Source organism: Balaenoptera ricei, chromosome 5 (genome assembly GCF_028023285.1).
Source record: "Balaenoptera ricei isolate mBalRic1 chromosome 5, mBalRic1.hap2, whole genome shotgun sequence".
Lineage (NCBI taxonomy): Eukaryota > Metazoa > Chordata > Mammalia > Artiodactyla > Balaenopteridae > Balaenoptera > Balaenoptera ricei.
In genome coordinates, this window is record NC_082643.1 from 50,528,700 (window position 1) to 50,549,084 (window position 20,385).

General features: G+C 34.5%; 1 protein-coding gene across 1 annotated transcript in view; it reads left to right on the forward strand.

Annotated features, from left to right (window-relative positions):
• Positions 1 to 20,116, forward strand: part of NUP54 (nucleoporin 54) — a 30,421-nt gene extending 10,305 nt beyond the window's left edge. The window contains exons 4-12 of the mRNA XM_059922821.1: positions 1,734 to 1,960; positions 3,564 to 3,751; positions 4,477 to 4,673; positions 6,334 to 6,388; positions 6,819 to 6,912; positions 12,086 to 12,193; positions 16,354 to 16,473; positions 17,012 to 17,122; positions 19,265 to 20,116. Coding sequence (XP_059778804.1) covers positions 1,734 to 1,960; positions 3,564 to 3,751; positions 4,477 to 4,673; positions 6,334 to 6,388; positions 6,819 to 6,912; positions 12,086 to 12,193; positions 16,354 to 16,473; positions 17,012 to 17,122; positions 19,265 to 19,393 — 1,229 coding nt within the window. The 3' untranslated portion in view covers positions 19,394 to 20,116. The remainder of the gene's footprint in view (positions 1 to 1,733; positions 1,961 to 3,563; positions 3,752 to 4,476; positions 4,674 to 6,333; positions 6,389 to 6,818; positions 6,913 to 12,085; positions 12,194 to 16,353; positions 16,474 to 17,011; positions 17,123 to 19,264) is intronic.
• The last annotated feature ends 269 nt before the right edge of the window (positions 20,117 to 20,385 follow it).

Here is a 20,385-nt window from a genome sequence, read left to right on the forward strand (position 1 = left end):
GTATTATTATTAGAGAATTTTCTTTAAATCAATTTACTTTTAAACATTAAATATGTTTATTTTGAAAGGAAAATCCAAACTACTGCTATAAATGGAAAACCATTATCACTTGCTATAGCTATTGTTTCTTTTTTTTTTTTTAATTTTTTTTTTTATAGCTACTTTTATTTTTATTTATTTATTTATTTTTGGCTGTGCTGGGTCTTCGGTTCGTGCGAGGGCTTTCTCTAGTTGCGGCAAGTGGGGGCCACTCTTCATCGCGGTGCGGGGACCGCTCTTCATCGCGGTGCGCGGGCCTTTCACTATCGCGGCCCCTCCCGTTGCGGGGCACAGGCTCCAGACGCGCAGGCTCAGTAGTTGTGGCTCACGGGCCCAGTTGCTCCGTGGCATGTGGGATCTTCCCAGACCAGGGCTCGAACCCGTGTCCCCTGCATTAGCAGGCAGATTCTCAACCACTGCGCCACCAGGGAAGCCCTGTTTCTTTATAAAGAAACAATAATTGAACTTAAGGCCACAGAAAATATAATAGTGTTAATAAATTCTAGCTAGATACCTTTGCTTTAAACTCCTAGTTTTAGATTTGTTCTCCCCTTTGTTAAAAAGTGAGATAAGTGATGACACGAGGCATTAAAGGCATACTAGCACCAAACTGAGACTTTAAAAATATATATAATCAGATAATTAAAAGAGAAGTTTTCGTCATATGATTTAGTCCATCTGGTGACTCAGCTGTTGCTTGACAAAATAATTTCATGTACCAAGGTTATTTGCTTATCTAGCACTTTGGAAATACTGATCTGATCTAACAACTCAGCCCTTCTTTCTATTGGAGAAATTTTACCACAGAGTAAGTAACTTGTCCAAAGTTACACAGCCAGCTAAAGCTTTAGCTTAGGATTTGCCCATTTGTTGTTTTTTTTACTATATATTTCTTTGCACTAAGAGAAGGAAATTGTTTATTAAGCTGATATTGATATAACATTGATATAATGATTCTTTTGGCTTATTTTGTATCCTCCAATTTGTATATATTATACAAATATAACAGTAGTAAAGGTTGTTTAAAAAAACAATTCTGCAACTTCACAGACTTTACCCTTTTTTCGGTGTGGGTCTAATATTAATATCATGGATCTAAATTGTGTTTAATGGAATTAATTGTATTAAGATGATATCAGAAATGCAAGTTTAACATTATAAGGATTGTTCTGGCATATTACTTTCCTATTATTGCCATAACAAAGCGTCACAAACTTAGTGACTTAAAACATAATTACCTTACAGTTCTGGAGATCAGAAATCCAGAACTAAATTTCACTGAGCTAAGATCAAGGTGTTGATAGGACTGCGTTACTTCTGGGGGCTCTGGGGAGAATCCATCCCCTTGCCTCGTCCACATTCTGGAGTCTCCATTTCTTAGCTTATAGCTTCTTCCTCCATCTTCAAAGCCAGCAGCACAGCATCTTCAAATCTCACTTTGACTCTGACCTCCCTCTTCCCTTTTAAAGAGCCCTTATATTATGTTGAACCCACTCTGATAATCCAGGATAATCTCAGTTTAGTTAATTTAATCACATCTGCAAAGTCCCTTTTGCTGTGCAAGGTAACATATTTACAGGTTCTGGGGATTAGTATGTGGATCTCTTGGGGCGGGGGATATTATTCTTACCATATCTAGGACCTGAATTGATTGATTCTTTTTTTAAAAAACTAATTTTGGGGTACATTTTTAGCATTAGGTGGTCTCTTCAGCCAGCCTACACAAGCTCCTGCCCAATCCAACCAGCTGATAAATACTGCAAGTGCTCTTTCTGCTCCAACACTGCTGGGAGATGAGAGAGATGCTATTTTGGCAAAATGGAATCAACTACAGGCCTTTTGGGGAACAGGAAAAGGATATTTCAACAGTAACATTCCACCAGTGGAATTCACACAAGAAAACCCATTTTGCCGTTTTAAGGTATTAATACTGCTTTTGATCTTCACTTGAAGAGTGTATGAGAAAATGTGATATTTGGATTAAAATAATACTACGAAAACAATTGCTTGGTTTTTTAGTACTCCTTAAACATGGTACAATAACACTTTCGTTTTAAAAGTACAGAAACTATAAAATTGAAGTGATTTCTTACATATGTGTGATTGAGATGACTAGAATATGACTGAAGGAAGGTGTGACTAGAGTGCAATTTATAGCAGGAAAAAATGTTAACAGAGGGGAAATGGTCTTCTTGGCACCTATAAAGGGGAGACCCAAAACTAGAATTTAGTGGTTTTCATCTAACATTGTCCTGGAAAGTACACCCTAACCAGCAGATCGGAGTAACTCTTCTGCTTGGCATGTATACTGTTGTCATTATAGCTGACTGCCAAAGCCAGTACTCCAACAACGTAGTATGTTTTCTTTGCTCTGATTCCATGCCTACCAAACAACTTTCTCATTTGAATTTAACTTCGCAGAGATTCTACTTATCAGCCAGTGAGATTTAGGTCAACTTGGTGATGTATTTTTCATAAAAAATTAACGTATTTCAATCCAGTTTATATGTCAGCCTCTTTTAAGTTTTGTTGGCCTATGGCAGTCTCTTAAACCTAATCAATGTGTACATAGGCTGGTGTTTGGAGTTGCAAGGCTGAGGATCAGACCCTTGAACATGGTTAAACAACAGAAAGTGACCAACCTATCTTGTTAGGGAACCTCTTTGTCTCATCACTCTACAAAAAGAAAGTATATCTTTTGAGTGTATATAGTTGAAATTTTAATACTTTTGTGTAGTGACTAAGAGGTATATAGTAGACATAGGTTGAATATGACAATTTAATTTTTTTCTTTTTTTAATTGATATATTAACATACATATGGTAAAATGCATAATGAACTAATACAGAGTGAATTTAAATTCTTTTTTAAAAATTGCATTATAAGTGGTGACAAAAGAGAAAAAAGGCTTCTGTCTAAAAGAGTAATTCTTCAGGAAGGTATAGTTTGTCATTTAATATATGTAAAAAACTAACCTGTTTCATAAAGTTTTATATTACATGAAACCATAAAATAATGTAGACGTTGTTTATAGCATTTATAAGTTGACAGTGTTATTATGGTACTTTAAAAGTATTTATTTGGTAAACATTTCTTTATATATCTTTATATAAACTTCACTTAAGATTCCATGAGTCAGATATATAATAAAGTAAATTACATTTTGGTCGATGACTTTTGCAGTCATTTTTATGACATGCAGAGTTGTTTCCACAGTGTTCGGAAACACCCAACAATGATGGATATCAAAGTTTTTCAGAGGAGAAAGCTATTTAGTTACTCTGTGGAAGAGGAAATTTTAATTTCACTCTCTACGTTTATGTTATTCTTGGGTTAGAAAGTTTCTCTTTATAATTGTGTGACCTTCTAGGGCACAGAGTTGTGGAAAGAATCATTACATATTCCCTTCATTACCAGACATTAAGCTGTTTTCCCTGTTTTAGCAGATGTTAAGCTGTTAATATTAAACACGTGATTTGAGATCTGTACATGTTTTTGATATTGTTTGTTTTGTCATTCCACAGGCAGTAGGTTATAGTTGTATGCCCAATAATAAAGATGAAGATGGGCTAGTGGTTTTAGTTTTCAACAAAAAAGAAACAGATATTCGAAGCCAGCAACAGCAGTTGGTAGAATCATTGCATAAAGTTTTGGGAGGAAACCAGACCCTTACGGTAAATGTAGAGGGTATTAAAACATTGCCAGATGATCAGTAAGTATACATTAAATATACTGTATATTTCTGTGTGCCTGGTCCAAAGAGAGTGATCAACAGTGTTTTTGTTGCTAAAGCACAAATTAAATCTCAAAGCAGAATATTTCTCAGCTAGTGATTCTTCAGTATTTATAGAAGCATTTGTTTAAAAGCTTTTTTCTTAATCTTGGGTTTCTTATCAGATGCTAATAATTTCTTAGATTTCTCATTCAGAAACAGGAGGAAACTTAATTATGGCTGTGTGCAAATTAGGGGCCACAAAGACATTGGAATGTTTTAACTGATTACTGTACATGTTCACTCATGGATAAATGTGATTAACTTCCCTTGTCCTATGTATAATTATCATGCTTAGTGTCAAGACATTTGCTTTAGGATATCTTGGGTTAGAATTATTGTTATCAGTGAGATATAATAACTGAAATCAGATTTTACTTTTTGGACTAAATTGCAATGAAGCAACCCATAAACTTCAACAGAATCTCCAAAGTACTTCTCAATTCTGGGGGAAAAAAAATAACATTTACATAGGACTTTGCAGCTAAGCATACCTTTTATAGATAATATCTTACTTGCTTACCTCATTTTAACTTTATTTAGCACCCTTTAATTTAGAAGGGTGCTTCTGAATTCAGCTAGCACCCTTCTAAAATCACATGCTGCATTGATATTTGTGGCTGTTATATGCTCCATATTTTATAACTTGGTTATCTTTCCCCCAGGACAGAAGTTGTCATTTATGTTGTTGAGCGTTCTCCAAATGGTACTTCAAGAAGAGTTCCAGCTACAACACTATATGCCCATTTTGAACAAACCAATATAAGAACACAGTTGCAGCAACTTTGTGTAACCCTTTCTATGACTAGAACAGAACTTTCTCCTGCACAGATCAAACAGCTTTTACAGAATCCTCCCGCTGGTATGTTTCCAGAGTCATAGAGTTGAGGAAATGAAAAATTTAGAAATACGTGCTTCCTCTATTTTGGGAGGTGTTGCTTGGTTATTAATATTAATAACACCAGTGTCAGCTTATTGTGTCTGCTTATTTGGGACATAGTTTTGAATGTTTTTATTGTATTCATTCATTTAGTTATTTCTATTATATAGCTAATATGTTTGTTAGAAATTTGGGCAATGATGAACTAAAGAAAAATAGTCCATACTCCATCTACCCAAAGATAATGTAATCTTAGTATTTTATTTTTGTTTAGCTTATCTCTTATTTTAACTAAGTATTCAAGTAAAACCTGAATGTGTTCTCACCATAAAAGTTTCTAGATAGACTGTGTGATGGATCTTTACCTCTCTTCCATAGAAGTAACTATTATCAATAATTTATTGAACTTTATTAATCCTTTATCTGTAATTTTAATGTAAGCATATGTATACTAAGTCCTTGAAAAAAGTATTCTGCACTGTACATTTACTGCAACCTGCCTTTTGACATATAGTATGTCTTAGTATTTTCCATGTCAGTACATAAATCTTATTCTTTTTAAAAGCTGCGTGGAATACTGTGGATGTACCTTACTGAATTTAACCTCTAGGTTGTTTCTACCTTTTACTATTATAAACTATGCAGCAATTAACATCCTTGTAAATATGTCTTAGAACACATAGGCATGTATTTTTTTAGAATAATCTCTGGTTCTGAAATTTTTGAGTCAAGATTATGTATACAGTCAGCCCTCTGTATCTGGGAGTTCCACATCTGTAGGTTCTGCATTTGCACATTCAACTAACCACAGCTCCAAAACAGGAGAAAAAAGATCTTAGGAAGTTCGAAAAAACAAAATTTGAATTGCTGCGCCTTGGCAGCTATTTACAAAGCATTTACACTGTATTAGATACTGTAAGTAACCTACAAATGATTTAAAGTGTATGGTAGGATGGGTGTAGATTATATGCAAATACTACGCTATTTTTTACAAGGGACTTGAGCATCCCCAAGGAGTGGGGTGGGCCGCAACCCTATCCTCTGTGGATACCAGAGGGATGACTGTACTTAACATATTGTTGGAACTGCCAAATGGCTCTCCAGGGGAAGTTCTACCATTTACATTCATAACAGGAATGTGTTACTTTTCCTCATATTTTAAATTTTTCTAATATTTTCTCATTCTGCTCTATTTTTGCCAACAATGGAGATTATCTGTCTTTAATTTTGCCACTCTGATGGCAAAAAATTAATACTTATTTTCATTTGCATTTCCCTGATAACTACTAAAGTTGACCAGCTTTTTGTATGTTTATTAGTCCCGTGTTTATAATTTTTGTGAATTACCTATTCATGTTGTTTGCCCATTTTCTATTAAATTTTTTGTCTTTCTGATTTAGAAGAGCTCTTTCTATATTCTGGAGGTTAATCTATTACCCTATAGGTTATAGATACGTGCTTTCAAGTCACTTTTTTTTTTAGCTTTATCTTACAATTTTTTGTTGTTGTGGTCATATTTGACAATCATTTTTCATTACAGCTTCTAGGTTTTGTGTCTTACTTTAGCAGGGCTTTTCCCGTACAAATATTATAAAAATGGAAAATAGTTCCTTTTAGAAAAAATATTTCTTCTTTGTGGTAGGTGTTGATCCAATTATCTGGGAACAAGCCAAGGTGGATAACCCTGATTCTGAAAAGTAAGTGTATCTTCATCTTGCTTTCATATAAGAACTAATATTTACTACCAGGGAAGCAAACAAATGCAAGCTGTTAACTACAGTTCTTACATTCGAGGTGAGTTTATTTTCCTTTTCATTGCTTTTTAAAGAATGTTGATTATGGTAAAGCAGCATAGTGTGGTGAAAACATTAAAATCTGAGTACTAGTGCCCTAATTATATATCTGCATTTAGTAATGCAGTTTTTGACCAAACTGTATTTCCTCATTTGTAAAATAAGGAGGTTAGATGAAATCTCTGTGGTGTAACATTGTTGATTTCATAGTCATAGATCTGCCTTTGAACCCTAGAAATATAGTGAAATTACATGAGTGTTATTATGAAAACCTTACTGTGTATTTTGTAATAATAGGTTTAGGTCTGAAAATTGACCACTTGTATTTCTTCAGGTTAATTCCTGTACCAATGGTGGGTTTCAAAGAACTTCTTCGAAGACTGAAGGTTCAAGATCAGATGACTAAGCAGCATCAGACCAGATTAGATGTAAGAATCTAGCTTCATTCTCTAGCCCTAGGAGTAGTATAGGGGTTACAGACCTTTCTTTTTACCATGTGTTTTAGTTACTGTTCTGTCTTAGGGGAGATAATATAGTATATACTGCAAATTAACAATTATACTTTTATATAACTTCTTTATTATGGAGCCTCCAAAATCAAGTAAATTTGATTTGTTATATTCTAACAATGAATTTAGAATTGTTGGCTTTTTTAAAATAATATAAATTTATTTATTTATTTATTTATAGTTGGCTGCATTGGGTCTTCATTGCTGTGTGCGGGCTTTCTCTAGTTGCAGCAAGTGGGGCTATTCTTCTTTGCGGTGCACGGGCTTCTCATTGCGGTGGCTTCTCTTGTTGCGGAGCACAGGCTCTAAGCGCACGGGCTTCAGTAGTTGTGGCTCGCGGGCTCTAGAGCGCAGGCTCAGTAGCTGTGGCACACAGACTTAGTTGCTCTGCGGCATGTGGGATCTTCCCGGACCAGGGCTCGAACCTGTGTCCCCTGCATTGGCAGGCGGATTCTTAACCACTGCGCCACCAGGGAAGTCCCAGAATTGTTGGCTTTAACAGATTAATTAGACTGTTATTTTCAATTCCAGCCAGAGAATGCATATTATTTTATTAAACACTTTTGAAAATGAAGGCTACAATTATGATTATGTTGTCATAATGTATTATAATTTGTAGCTTAATGAAGCAAATTTAAATTATTGAATGCTTAAATCTACTTAATATTTTATGAAGTAGACTTTTGTAATCAAATGCCTAAAGGTTCTTAGACGTCACCTCCATGTTCTCTTATATGGAATTCCTAATTAGATATTCATTTGGACTCTGAGTAATGAAAAGCTTACTGTTTTATGAAGCAACCCATTTCATTGTCAGCTCTAATTGATACAAGTTCTCTTTCTTACATTGACCCAGAATCTGCCTTGCTATAATTTACACCCGTTTTCTCTGGCATGTTTTGTAGGTAATCACTATGTTCCTATGATAGCCCTACAAATATTTGAACTTCATAATCATTCTTCCTTTGTATTATTTTCTCTGGCTAAAAATTCCAGCATGGTTTTGTAATGTGACATGATATCCATGCCTTATTATCTTAGGCTGGATACACTGAATTTATTGGCATCACTTTTAAAATGAGTTGTCCATAGTACTATAAATGGGGTGTGACCAAATTTCTTCAAAGTAAAGCCAAAGAAGCTATTATTTCTCTTTATTTTTATCAGTCTTGCTAGAGGTTTGTCAATTTTATTGATCTTTTCAAAGAACAAGTTCTTGGTTTCGTTGATTTTTTCTTCTTCTGATTTTCTGTTTACAGTTTCATAAATTTTTGCTCTTAACCATTTCCTTTATTCTGCTTGCTTTGGGTTTTTCTCTTCTTTTTCTAGTTTCTTAAGGTAGCAGCTTAGGTTATTGAGACTTCTAATAAAGGCATTTGATGCTATTAATTGCCTTCTAAGCGCTGCTTTACCTGAATCCCCCAAGTTTTGATAATGTTCTATTTGTCATCTTTGATTCATTAAAAATATTTTCTAATTTCCCTTGAGGATTCTATTTGACTATTGGATTTTTTTGACTAACGGATTATTTAGACTTGTTTCATATTCAAGTGTCTGGAGATTTTTCTGTTACTCAATTGTTATCTAGTCTAATTCTGTTATGGTCAGAGAACTTTGTATGATTTCAATTCTTTTAACTTTATAAAGGTTTGTTTTTTTTTAATAAATAAATAAATTAATTAATTTATTTTGGCTGCATTGGGTCTTCGTTGCTGCACGCAGGCTTTCTCTAGTTGTGGCGAGCAGGAGCTACTCTTCATTGCGGTGCGTGGGCTTCTCATTGCGGTGGCTTCTCTTGTTGTGGAGCATGGGCTCTAGGTGCGCAGGCTTCAGTAGTTGTGGCACATGGGCTCAGTAGTTGTGGCTCACAGGCTTTAGAGCACAGGCTCAGTAGTTGTGGTGCATGGGCTTAGTTGCTCCATGGCATGTGGGATCTTCCAGGACCAGGGCTTGAACCCATGTCCCCTGCATTGGCAGGCAGATTCTTAACCACTGCGCCACCAGGGAAGTCCTTAACTTTGTAAAGGTTTTTAACCCACATGCCTATGAAAAGAATGTGGATTCTGCTATTCTTGGAGTTTTCTGTTAATGTCAGTGAGATCCATTTGATAGATTGTTCAGTTTTTCTATATTCTTACTGATTTTTCTGTCTACTAGTTCTATTGTAAGAGGAGAGTTGAAGTCTCCGGTTACAATTGTGGATTTGTCTTTTTCTCCTTTCATGTATTTTGAAGGTTTGCTGTTAAGTACCTAAGTATCTAGGATTGTTACATTTTTTTGGCATATATACTTTTTATTATTCCATAATGTTCCTCTTTATCGCTGGGAATCCTCTTTGCTCAGAAGTCTACTTTCTCTGATATTAACATAAAGCCACTATAGCTTTCTTTTGATTAGTGTTTGAATGGTATGTCTTTCTCCATCCTTTTACTTTTAACCTACGTTTATCATATTTGAAGTACATTTTCTGTAGACAGCATAAAATTTAGATTTAGGCCTACAGTCTTATTGTTATTTGTTCGCTCTGTTTTTCCTTCCTTTCCTCTTTTTTGCATTCTTCTGGGTTATTTGGACATTTTTTAGTATTCTGTTTTTAATTTATTGTCATTTCAACTATCAGTTTTTTTAGTGGTTGCTCGAGGGCAGTAGTTCTCATTGGGGGTTGTGGTGGTGGTGATTTTGTCCCCCAGGGCACATTTGGCAGTATCTGGAGACTTCTTTGGTTGTTACAACTGGGGGGTTGGGGGGATGCTACAGGCATCTAGTGGGTAGAAGCCAGGATTCTGATAAGTATCCTGCAGTGTACAGAGCAGTAGCACTGCAACGAAGAATTATCTGGCCCAAATTAATAGTGTTAAAACTGAGAAACTCTTTTCTAGATACCACAATGTATTTCCTTGCACTAGAGCTAGAGCTGGGTTTCAACACAGCCCAAAACTTCCAGGTTTTGGGCTGTGTTGAAACCAAACCGGGGGGGCTGCCAGAGAGGAAAATAATGATAAACTCACCACTAGTTCAGTGGTACTTCAAATTCATGTCTTCTTCCTCCTGCCACTTTTCATTTTTCAGTCCTCAGGTAGTTGCCCATGCATTCTGTTCATTTTACAGCTGTCTTCAACAGGAGAGAGAGAATGGCATGTACCTAGTCTATCTTGTCCAGTTTTTCTATTGGGCGTCATATCTTTTCTTTTTGAATTTCAGGAGTTCATCATTTATTATAGATTTTAACCCCTAGTCTGTTTATAACATTTTAAATATCTCCTACTTTTCTCATCTCTCTGCTAACTCTGTCTTTAGTGTCCATAGTTGAACAGCAAACCTTTATTTTGTTGTTGTTGTTGATTTACAATGCTGTGTTAATTTCTACTATACAGCAAAGTGATTCAGTTTTACATATATATATACATTGTTTTTCATATTCTTTTCCATTATGGTGTATCACAGGATATTGAATATAGTTCCCTGTGCTATAAAGTAGGATCTTGTTGTTTATGAAAACCTTAATTTTAATGTAATGATATCCATTGGTTTTTTTTGGCCTTGTGTTTTCTTTTTCGGGAATTTGCTTAAGAAATCATTCCTCACCCAAGGTCTTAGAGTCTCTTACATTTTTTTTTTTCTATTATTCTATACTTTAACCTTTCACATTTGAGTCGTCTGTCTTCATGGAGTTCACTTTATATGTACTAAGTGATATGAACCCAACTTTCTCTAAATAGTGGGTCAATTTTTCCAATGTCATTCACAAAAAAACTATTTTCCTCAATGATTTATCAAAGCATTTATCAAACCAAGTTCCCATATATATGTGATGTAGTCTGTTCTTAAATCAGTTTCACATTTTTTTACTCTTATGGCTTTGTAGTATATCTTAAATATATGTGGTAGAGTGAATCTCCAATCTTCGTTCTTTTCACATTTTTAAGTTCTTTATGGATCTTCATTCTTCTATAACAGTTTTAGAATGAGTTTGTCAAAATGCTAGAATTTTAGTTGGAATTGCATTAAATATATAATTTGTAGATAATTGAATCTTAGTAATATTAAATTATTCCATCATGAACATGTTGTTTCTTTACTTATTGAGGTGTCTTGTGTCCTTTGTAACAGTTTTAAAATAACCTCTTTAAAAATCATAGGCATTTTTTCTTGGTTAATTCCTAGAATGTTTTAGTGTTTGTCAGTAAATACTGGGAGTGGTAACATTTCTATTTTTCTTAATATTGCTGGTATAGAAGAATAATTACTCTTGTTGTCTAGAAGCCCTGCCAACTTTTCAAAACTGAGATGGGGAGGGTGCCTGGGTTACATAATATAAAATATGGTCACCTAATTTTGTCCCTTCAACATGGCCTGGCATTGGAAAGTTTCCTTAAAAGGTGACATGTGTAGGTAGACATGCTAAAATATGTCTTGTACAATCTTCTTACCCTCTTACTTATAACATCTCAATATAAGCTAGTGTCATAGAATGACTAATTATGATAGGAACAATAATGGGGTTAATTTTGATTGGGAAGCTATAATAAAATAGGATTTTAACTCACTCTTTAAGGTTAAGACTTTCATAAGGTGGAACAGTAAGATTTCAGGCTAGGGAAAGAGCAAATCAAAGATCCAGAGACATAAAAATGTCTTCAGTTGTGTAATTAATATCCATCCTTTTCCCCTCCACTGTGAGCATATCCCTCCATAATATTCTGTTACAGTTGATATTCGACTATATACTATATTTTAGGCCCCTCTTGCATGTCACTTTATAGATCTTAGCTTTTTCTATTAATGGCCTGGTTGTTGGCTCTGTTCTACAGTATTACTTCAAGTTCCTTAATTATTTCTGAAGTATATTATTTTTCTATACACTTTGCCTCGTCACTAAATTTTCTGGAGCTCTAAAGAAATTTTTGAATGGTACTTTTTAATTTTTAGATGTACAAAAGGGGAAGAAATATAAAAGGAGATTTAAAGGGAAAGAGTTTATATTTTGAAAGATGACTCTTAGGTTCATTTTTTGCATATAGGTAACCCTGATAAATAGTTGTGATACCTATATTTGATTTACCTTAAAAAAAATTTTTTTTAAAAAAAACAGATCATATCTGAAGATATTGGTGAATTACAGAAGAATCAAACTACAACTATGGCCAAAATTGCACAATACAAGAGGAAACTCATGGACCTTTCCCATAGAACCTTACAGGTAGTAATTTGGACTTTTTTCCAACATTTATAAGACTGTATACATGATGGAAATGCTAAATATGGATTTTTGCAATAGAAAAAAACAGACTAAAAGGAAATAACAATAATAGTCTGAAACTGAAAGTACCAAACTTTCTCATTAAAACCTGGAAGTTGGAGGAGAGATCTTACAGGACTGGGTGAAGAACGTGAAAATATCTTAAAATTAGCATTTTATTGAGAGGGTGGGGGGAAAGCAGTGAAAAAAAAAAATCATCTTGGTACAAGAAAAGTATGCATCAGATCATTAATATCTGGTTTTCATAAAAATAGTAGAAAAATACAGTTTTGATTTTGAGTGCTAGAAAAGGGAGTGTAACTGTTAATGAATGAAAAACAACAACAGAACTTGCAAATTAACAAGAGGAAGTAAAAGAATGAATAGCAACAAAAGTTGAAATTATCATGAAAACAAACATTATATAGCAGAATCAGTGGGATACAGCAAAAGCTGTACTCAGAGGACAATTTATAACCTTAAAAAAAATCTTCATTTTTTAAAAGTACAAATGCAAAAAGTAAAGAACTTAGTACTGATCTTAAGTTAGAAAAATACTATCAATAAGCCAACAGAAACCAATAAGAGAGAAATAAAAGTGAAATAAGTAAAACAAAAAAAATTAATCATAATAGAAAGATTAAATGGAAAAGCTGTTTCTTTGAAAAGACCATTAAGGGACTTCCCTGGTGGCCCAGTGGCTAAGACTTCCATGCTCCCAATGCAGGGGGCCAGGGTTTGATCCCTGGTCAGGGAACTATATCCCATATGCTGCAGCTACGGGTTCGCATGCTGCAACTAAAGATCCTGCACGCTGCAACTAAAAGATCCCACATGCTGCAACTAAAAGATTCTGCACGCTGCAACTAAGACCCGGTGCAGCCAAATAAATAAATAAATAAATAATTTAAGGGGAAAAAAAGACCATTAAAATGGCTAAACATGAGTCTGAAGAAGGAAAAAAAGACTCATCTCATGAGCCTGAAGAAGGTAAAGAAAAATTAGAAGTGAGAAAGGAGACATGACCACAGATATACACAAGAGAATAAGAAAATACTGCAATGGAATTCACAGCAGTAAACTGAGAAGTTAGAGAAAACATGATTTTCTAGCAAAATTGATCTACAGAGAAAAATCTTAAATAGACAAATACCATAGAAGCAATTGGGAAAGTTATTAAAGATCAACCATGGAAAAGGCACCAAGGTCAGATAGTTTCATTGCTGAATTTTGTCTAACCATTAAAGAGCTAATTCCAAAGTTACTTTATTTTCAGACAAAATGAAAAATATAGATTTTTTTACACAGTTTCATTGAGATATAATTCACATACCATACAATTCACCTATTTAATGTAATTCAATGATTTTTAGTATATGCACCATTTTGTACAACCATCATCACAGTCAGTTTTAGAACATTTTCATCACTCTAAAAACAAACTCCATACCCATTAGCAGCAACTCCCCATTTCATCCCAAACCCCCCCAGCCCTAGGCAACCACTTTCTGTTTGTATGGATTTGCCTTTTTTGGACACTTCATATAAATGAAATCATATGGTATGTGGTATTTTTTGACTGGCTTTCTTTCACATAGCATAATATTTTAAAGGTTCATTTATGTTGTAGCATGTAACAGCACTTCATTCCTTTTTATTGATGAATAATATTTCATTGTATGACTATACAACATTTTAATTTATTCATCAATTGATAAACATTTTGGTTGTTTCCACTTTTTGGCTAGTATGAATAATGTTGCTATTAACGCTTGTGTACAAGTGTTTGTGTGGATGTATGCTCTTGTTTCTCTTGGATACATAAACCTAGGATGGAAATTGCTTGGTTATGTGGTAACTCATGTTCAACTTTTTGAAGAACTACCAAATTGTTTCTCAGAGCAGTGGCAGCATTTTACATCTCTGTTTTTAGTACCCCAAAACAAAAATTTATAAACAGATCATTCTAGTAGAGATGCAAATTATGCTAAGCAAAAGAAGCCAGACTGAAAGGCTACATATGGTATGATTCCATTTATATGATTCATGCAAAAGTACAACTAGAGGTGGGTAATAGATCAGTAGTTGCTAGGAGCAGGAGGTAAGGGAGAGGAGACTCCAGGAGGCAGGAGGGAACTTTTTGGGGTGATGGAAATGTTCTGTATCTTGACTGTGGTGATGGTAATTTGTGTTTGTCCAAATACATAGAACTGTCCACCTAAAAAGGGTCAATTTTGTTGTATGTGGATTATACCTCAATAAATCTGACCAAAGAAAACAAGTACAGAAATTCTAAATGAAATATAAGTAAAGAGAATCCAGCTATTTATCAAATTCTAAAGGAATATACTTTGAGTAAGGTTTATTTCAGGAATGGAGGGTTGGTTTTATAACAGGATATCTATCAACATAATTTATCATAGCAACACATGGAAAATATACAAGTTTTCATAAATGTAATGAGCATGGTAGTTAACTAGTATAAACACTGAAAAGAAATCATCTCGTTTTGCTGATGACATGATTGTACATCTAGAAAACCCAAGGAAATAAACTATAGAATTAATGTGGCAAGATGGCTCAATATGAGGTAAATGTACAAAAATCAGTGTTTCTTTATACTATTAATGGAAATAGGAAAATATTTCATTCACTATTATGAAAAAACTGTAAAATACTTAGGAATAAATTTGAGGAAAATATACAATCTGAATTAAGGTTTTCACAAATAGACAGATAAACCATATTCTTAGATGAGAAGACAATATCTACTTTATAAAATTTTAAAATGAATTACAACTTTAAAAAAATTGATTAAAATCTTTCAGTTCATAAATAAAGATAACTGTTTTGAGAATAGCTTCTGGGGGGAACAAAAAAGATAGTGAAGGGGACTTGCCTTATCAAGTTTTAGAACCTATTTAAAGCTCTTGTAATCAAATCAATATGGGATTGGTGTAGGATTGGATATAAAGATCCATAGAAAAGAGTGGACAATCCAGAAATAGATGCACATGTATCTTAATATGACAAAGGTGGTATTTCAGTTCTGTAGGTTTATTTAATAAGTAATGCTAGAGTAATTGGCTATCCATCTGGAAAATAAAATTAGACCACTGTATCACACCATATACAAAAATAAGGTGTATTAAAGACTTAACTCTAAGAAATTAATGAGGCTGCATGTACAGCCTAGGGACTGGAGAGACTTTTAGCTAGAAAGCCAGAAACTGTAAAACAAAATTGACTATGTAAGAATTAGAAAATTTTGTATAGTGAAAGGTAACAGAAGCCATTTGTCAATAGTCAAGTGATTTCAGAAAAAGAAAAATTTGAATTTGCAAACAGCACTGATTTCAGTTGTAGTGTTTGTATTATACAGAGATCCTATAATTTGACCTAAAAAACCCCAAGTGAAATACGGGCAAAGAATGTATAAAGGCAGTTCACAGAAGAACAGATGCAAAGTAGTTCTTAACCCTTAAAAGACGGTCCTTTAACATTCAAAGGGGGAATTCCCTGGTGGTCCAGTGATTATGACTCTGCGCTTCCACTGCAGGGGCCCCAGGTTTGATCCCTGGTCAGGGAACTAAGATCCTGCTAGCCGATCCCACAGGCCAAGTGGCGCGGCCAAAAAAAACAAACACATTCAAGGGAATGCAGGTTTTTAAAAAAATTTGTGTGATCTCTTTAATACTCATCAGGAGGATCTTTGGGAAAGCAATCTAGCAGCTTCTAAAGATTGAACACACACACTTCTAAACCCAGCAATCTCATTCCTGGGGGTCTATACCAGTAAATAAAGATACATATACAAAAATGTTTATTACAGCATTGTTCATAGTGTCAAAACTAGAAATAAAATATATGCCCCTCAACATAAGAATACTTGAGTTTATTGATTAATAATGCATGAAAATTATGTAGTCATTAAAAGTAACAAATTAATGTAACTTGCCTAATAAAAATGGGCAAACATAATTCAAATCTTGAACTGTTAATGATTCTAACTATTGTTAGTGTATTCAGCTAATTTCTTTCAACAGTTGACGTGTAATAAAATTACTTGCATAAGTGAAAAGAGATGATTCTGTCGTTATTGGTGGGTTTTCTTGGTATAGGTCCTAATCAAACAGGAAATTCAGAGGAAGAGCGGGTATGCCATCCAGGCTGATGAAGAGCAGCTGCGAGTTCAGCTAGATACAATTCAGTGTGAACTAAATGCCCCTACTCAGTTTAAGGTAAGCACTTGTAAGACCATAAAGCTAGAATTTGTTTCAGGTGGATCTGCAGAGAAATGTTACTTGGTCTTCAAAAAGAGGAATTTTGTATACTTGATTTTTGTTATTTGTTCTCTTTAATCAAAACTTCCTTTCTAAAGTAGACTCTTAATCATGATGTTTTGGCCTTGTATTAGTGTTTCAGATAATGTACAGAGGGAGAATTGACACCTTTAATTAGAGTAGTACCTATCCTTTTAAAAATAAAACATTCTCTTTCAGAAATGGTTGCTGTTGTGAGCAGTTGTAATGCAACTCAGTATTTTTATTTATTTATTTATTTATTTATTTGGTTGTGCTGGGTCTTAGTTGTGGCAGGCGGGCTCCTTAGTTGCGGCTTGCTGGCTCCTTAGTTGTGGCAGGCGGGCTCCTTAGTTGCAGCATGCATGTGGGATCTAGTTCCCTGACCAGGGATCGAACCCAGGCCCCCTGCATTGGGAGTGCCGAGTCCTATCCACCATGACACCAGGGAAGTCCCTCAACTCTGTATTATTTTTAGGGCCGACTGAATGAACTGATGTCCCAAATCAGGATGCAGAATCATTTTGGAGCAGTCAAATCTGAAGAAAGATATTACATAGATGCAGATCTGTTACGAGAAATCAAGCAGGTAAGTGTTGCACTAGAGTCACCTTTTAAAAAGGTGAATTCACCACTGCACATCCATTAGGATGGCTATTATCCAAAAAAAAAAAAACAAAAAACAAAAACAAAACAAAATAACAAGGGTTTAGAGGATGTGAAGAAAATGGAACCCTTGTGCATAGCTAGCGGCAGTGTAAAAATGGTGCATGCAGCCACTGTGAAAAATGGTTCCTCAAAATATTAAACATAGAATTACAATATAGTCCAGCAATTCTGCTTCTGGGTGCATACTTAAAAGAATTGAAAGTAGGGACTCAAACAGATTATTTGTATAGCCAGGTTCATAGAAGCGTTATTCACAGTAGCCAAAGTGGAAGCAATCCAAGTGTCCACAGATGGATGAATAAACAAACTATGGTTCATATACGATGGAATATTAGCCTTAAAAAGGAAGGAGGTTCTCACGTGCACACACTACATTCTGTGAAATAAGCCAGTGTGAAAGGACAAAAGTTGTATGATTCCGCTTATAGGGGGTACCTAGAGTAGTCCAATTCATAGAGACTACCATAGAATGGTAGTTGCCAGGGGCTGAGGGGAAGGGGAGTGGGGAGCTAGTGTTTAATGGGTACAGAATTTCAGTTTGAGAAGATGAAAACGTTCTACAGATAGATGGTAGTGATTGTTGCACAACATGATTTACTCAGTGCTACTGGACTGGACATAAAACGGTTAAAATGGACATGTTATGTATATTTTCCCACCAAAAAAAAGTTCTCTTCCCCTGTCCCCCAAATCGATGAATTCAGAGGTAATACAGACAACCGAAGTGCCCTAGACCCTGCTGCTGTGTGTGGGCGGCAGCAGCACCTGGGGGGTCGTTAGAAATGCAGACGCTCAGGCCGTACGCCACACCTCCTGAAGCTGCATTTTTTAAGATCACAGAGTGATTTGTATGCACAGTTAAAGTTTCAGAAGTAACTGCTCTATGTCACATATTCCCAACTCATATGATGCCACATATCAATTATAAATATGTAGAGTTACTGATCCTGTCAGCCCTCAGGGGACCTGGGTGTAGACTGGGGTAGCCAAAACCTCCAACCACTTGTTTAAGGCTCATTTTCAATGAAGAAGTTGGGACGTACTGCTCTAGCTTAGTTTCATTAGTATAAATATAGATTGGTTTAATAAAAGTTATCCAACCATTAACTGTGTCTAAAAAAATATATTAAGATGGTAAACTTTGTGGAACATATTAGGTAGGATTAATTGGCGTGGCAGGTTGGTATGACCTGAGGATATTAGGTAGTTATAAATGTCATCAGCAAATCTGATTTTATTATGTGCTTTAGAATGGATATTGCCGTTATATGCAACTGAAAACTAGTTTGGCTCCTGGGTTCTCGAAAAGTATACATACACTTGATGATATTCATATTTACAATAAAATTAACTGAGAAAGATTCCAGCGTGTTAGAATAAAGAACTATATAAAAGAGTTTATGTATGCAGTAAAATTGGGAATAATATAAACACCTACCTAAAACGATGAAAAGCAGTATATTGTTTTGGAATTGAAGCATCATGGCTCATCACCTGTATCTCAGTTTCTTTATCTGTAGAGAAGAGGTAATAATGGTACCCCCAAAGTGTGTGCTCAAAGGGATTTTAAATGAGTTAATACCCATGAAACTCTTCAAACTGCCCTAACATCTGGGAAGGACTCTTTAAAATGCTAGCAATTGTAGTTATCACCATTATCATCAGTTTATACTTTGTACTTTACTTTAAAACATGGAAATCCTCAGTTTTCAGAATGATTATTTTGCTAGTCATCTATATTTGAGTACCTTCTTGCATTGTTTTAATATACCTTTGTTTTTTTATCAAAGGTTGATAAAAGGAACCTTTAAAACTCTGCATCTTTTGTAAAATTTCTGTTACAGATATTGTTCATTGTATATTTGATTTTATTGCTTTTTACAGTAGTATTTTACTGTATTTAAAAGTGTTAGCAAAAGATATAGTACAAATGTTTAAATATGCAGATAATGAGAGCAGCCACTAAGTGCTGTGTTGCTGGTAAAATAGTGAAAAATAGCCTTTTTCCTGTGGGTAGCGTGCAGTTTAATAAATACATTGATATTTTTTAAATTCCTTCTAGCATTTGAAACAACAACAGGAAGGCCTTAGCCACTTGATTAGCATCATAAAAGATGACTTAGAAGATATCAAGTTGGTAGAACATGGATTGAATGAAACCATCCACATCAGAGGTGGTGTCTTCAGTTGACAGTTCACAAACTTGTGTTAAAGGTTTGTGAAATACATTTTCTTGTTATATCAGGCCTTCCTTAAGAATGGAACTGACCATGTGGAGGGGAAAAGAAAGAAAACAATCCTCTCTCCTGACTTGGTTTTTGAGAAGGTTCCTGACAAATTATTGTTCATCAAATCTGAAATAACTGTCACTTCACTGCTCTTCAGAGATAGCCTTTGAAAGATTTACATCTAAAAGCTGTAATTACTTTAAAAAAGAAGTACATAATTACCAAAAATATTTCCTATTGTATATTTTTACAACAGCACTCTTCTTAAAAATAATCAGTGTTTAATGATTATTCTCCATTGAGCCTGTATTCTGCTCTCCATAGCAAGTAAATAGGAAATGTCTACTTTGCACATAACAAACTGTATAATTACTTGGCTGTTGGAGATTTGTACTTCAGAATGTAAATGTATGTCAGTTTTTATATTTGTGAATTCATCTGTGGGAGGAGTAAAGAAAATCCAAGAGTATTTAATGATTAATGTGGTTTTCTTTTCATTCTATAAAGATTTGAAAATATATTTTTATATTATTTTACTTATTTGGAATTTACAGAACACACCTAAGCAATTAGGATATAACAAAATTACATTTTATCATTTTTACAACTTTTTTTTAAACCTCTTTATTTCTAAAAAAGATGAAAAGTTATAAATAAATTCTTGATTATAATTACTTTTTATATAATTCTGTCTGGTGCTTTGTTTATTTGGCTCCGGGAGAATGACCATTCATGTCCACACAAATATTAAATCATAATCACAGCTCAAGAATTTCAGTTTTAACCTGGACTTAAGTCTGACTTTACCCTCCTAAGGAAAGTATATCAATACTGATATATTTTGACTAGGGTACAGCAAATAAAAATTACTTCCTGTATCATCCAGGATAAAGAATTCTCTAATACATCATTAGTACCTGAAAACACTGGAAAATCTGAATTAGACATGATTGAT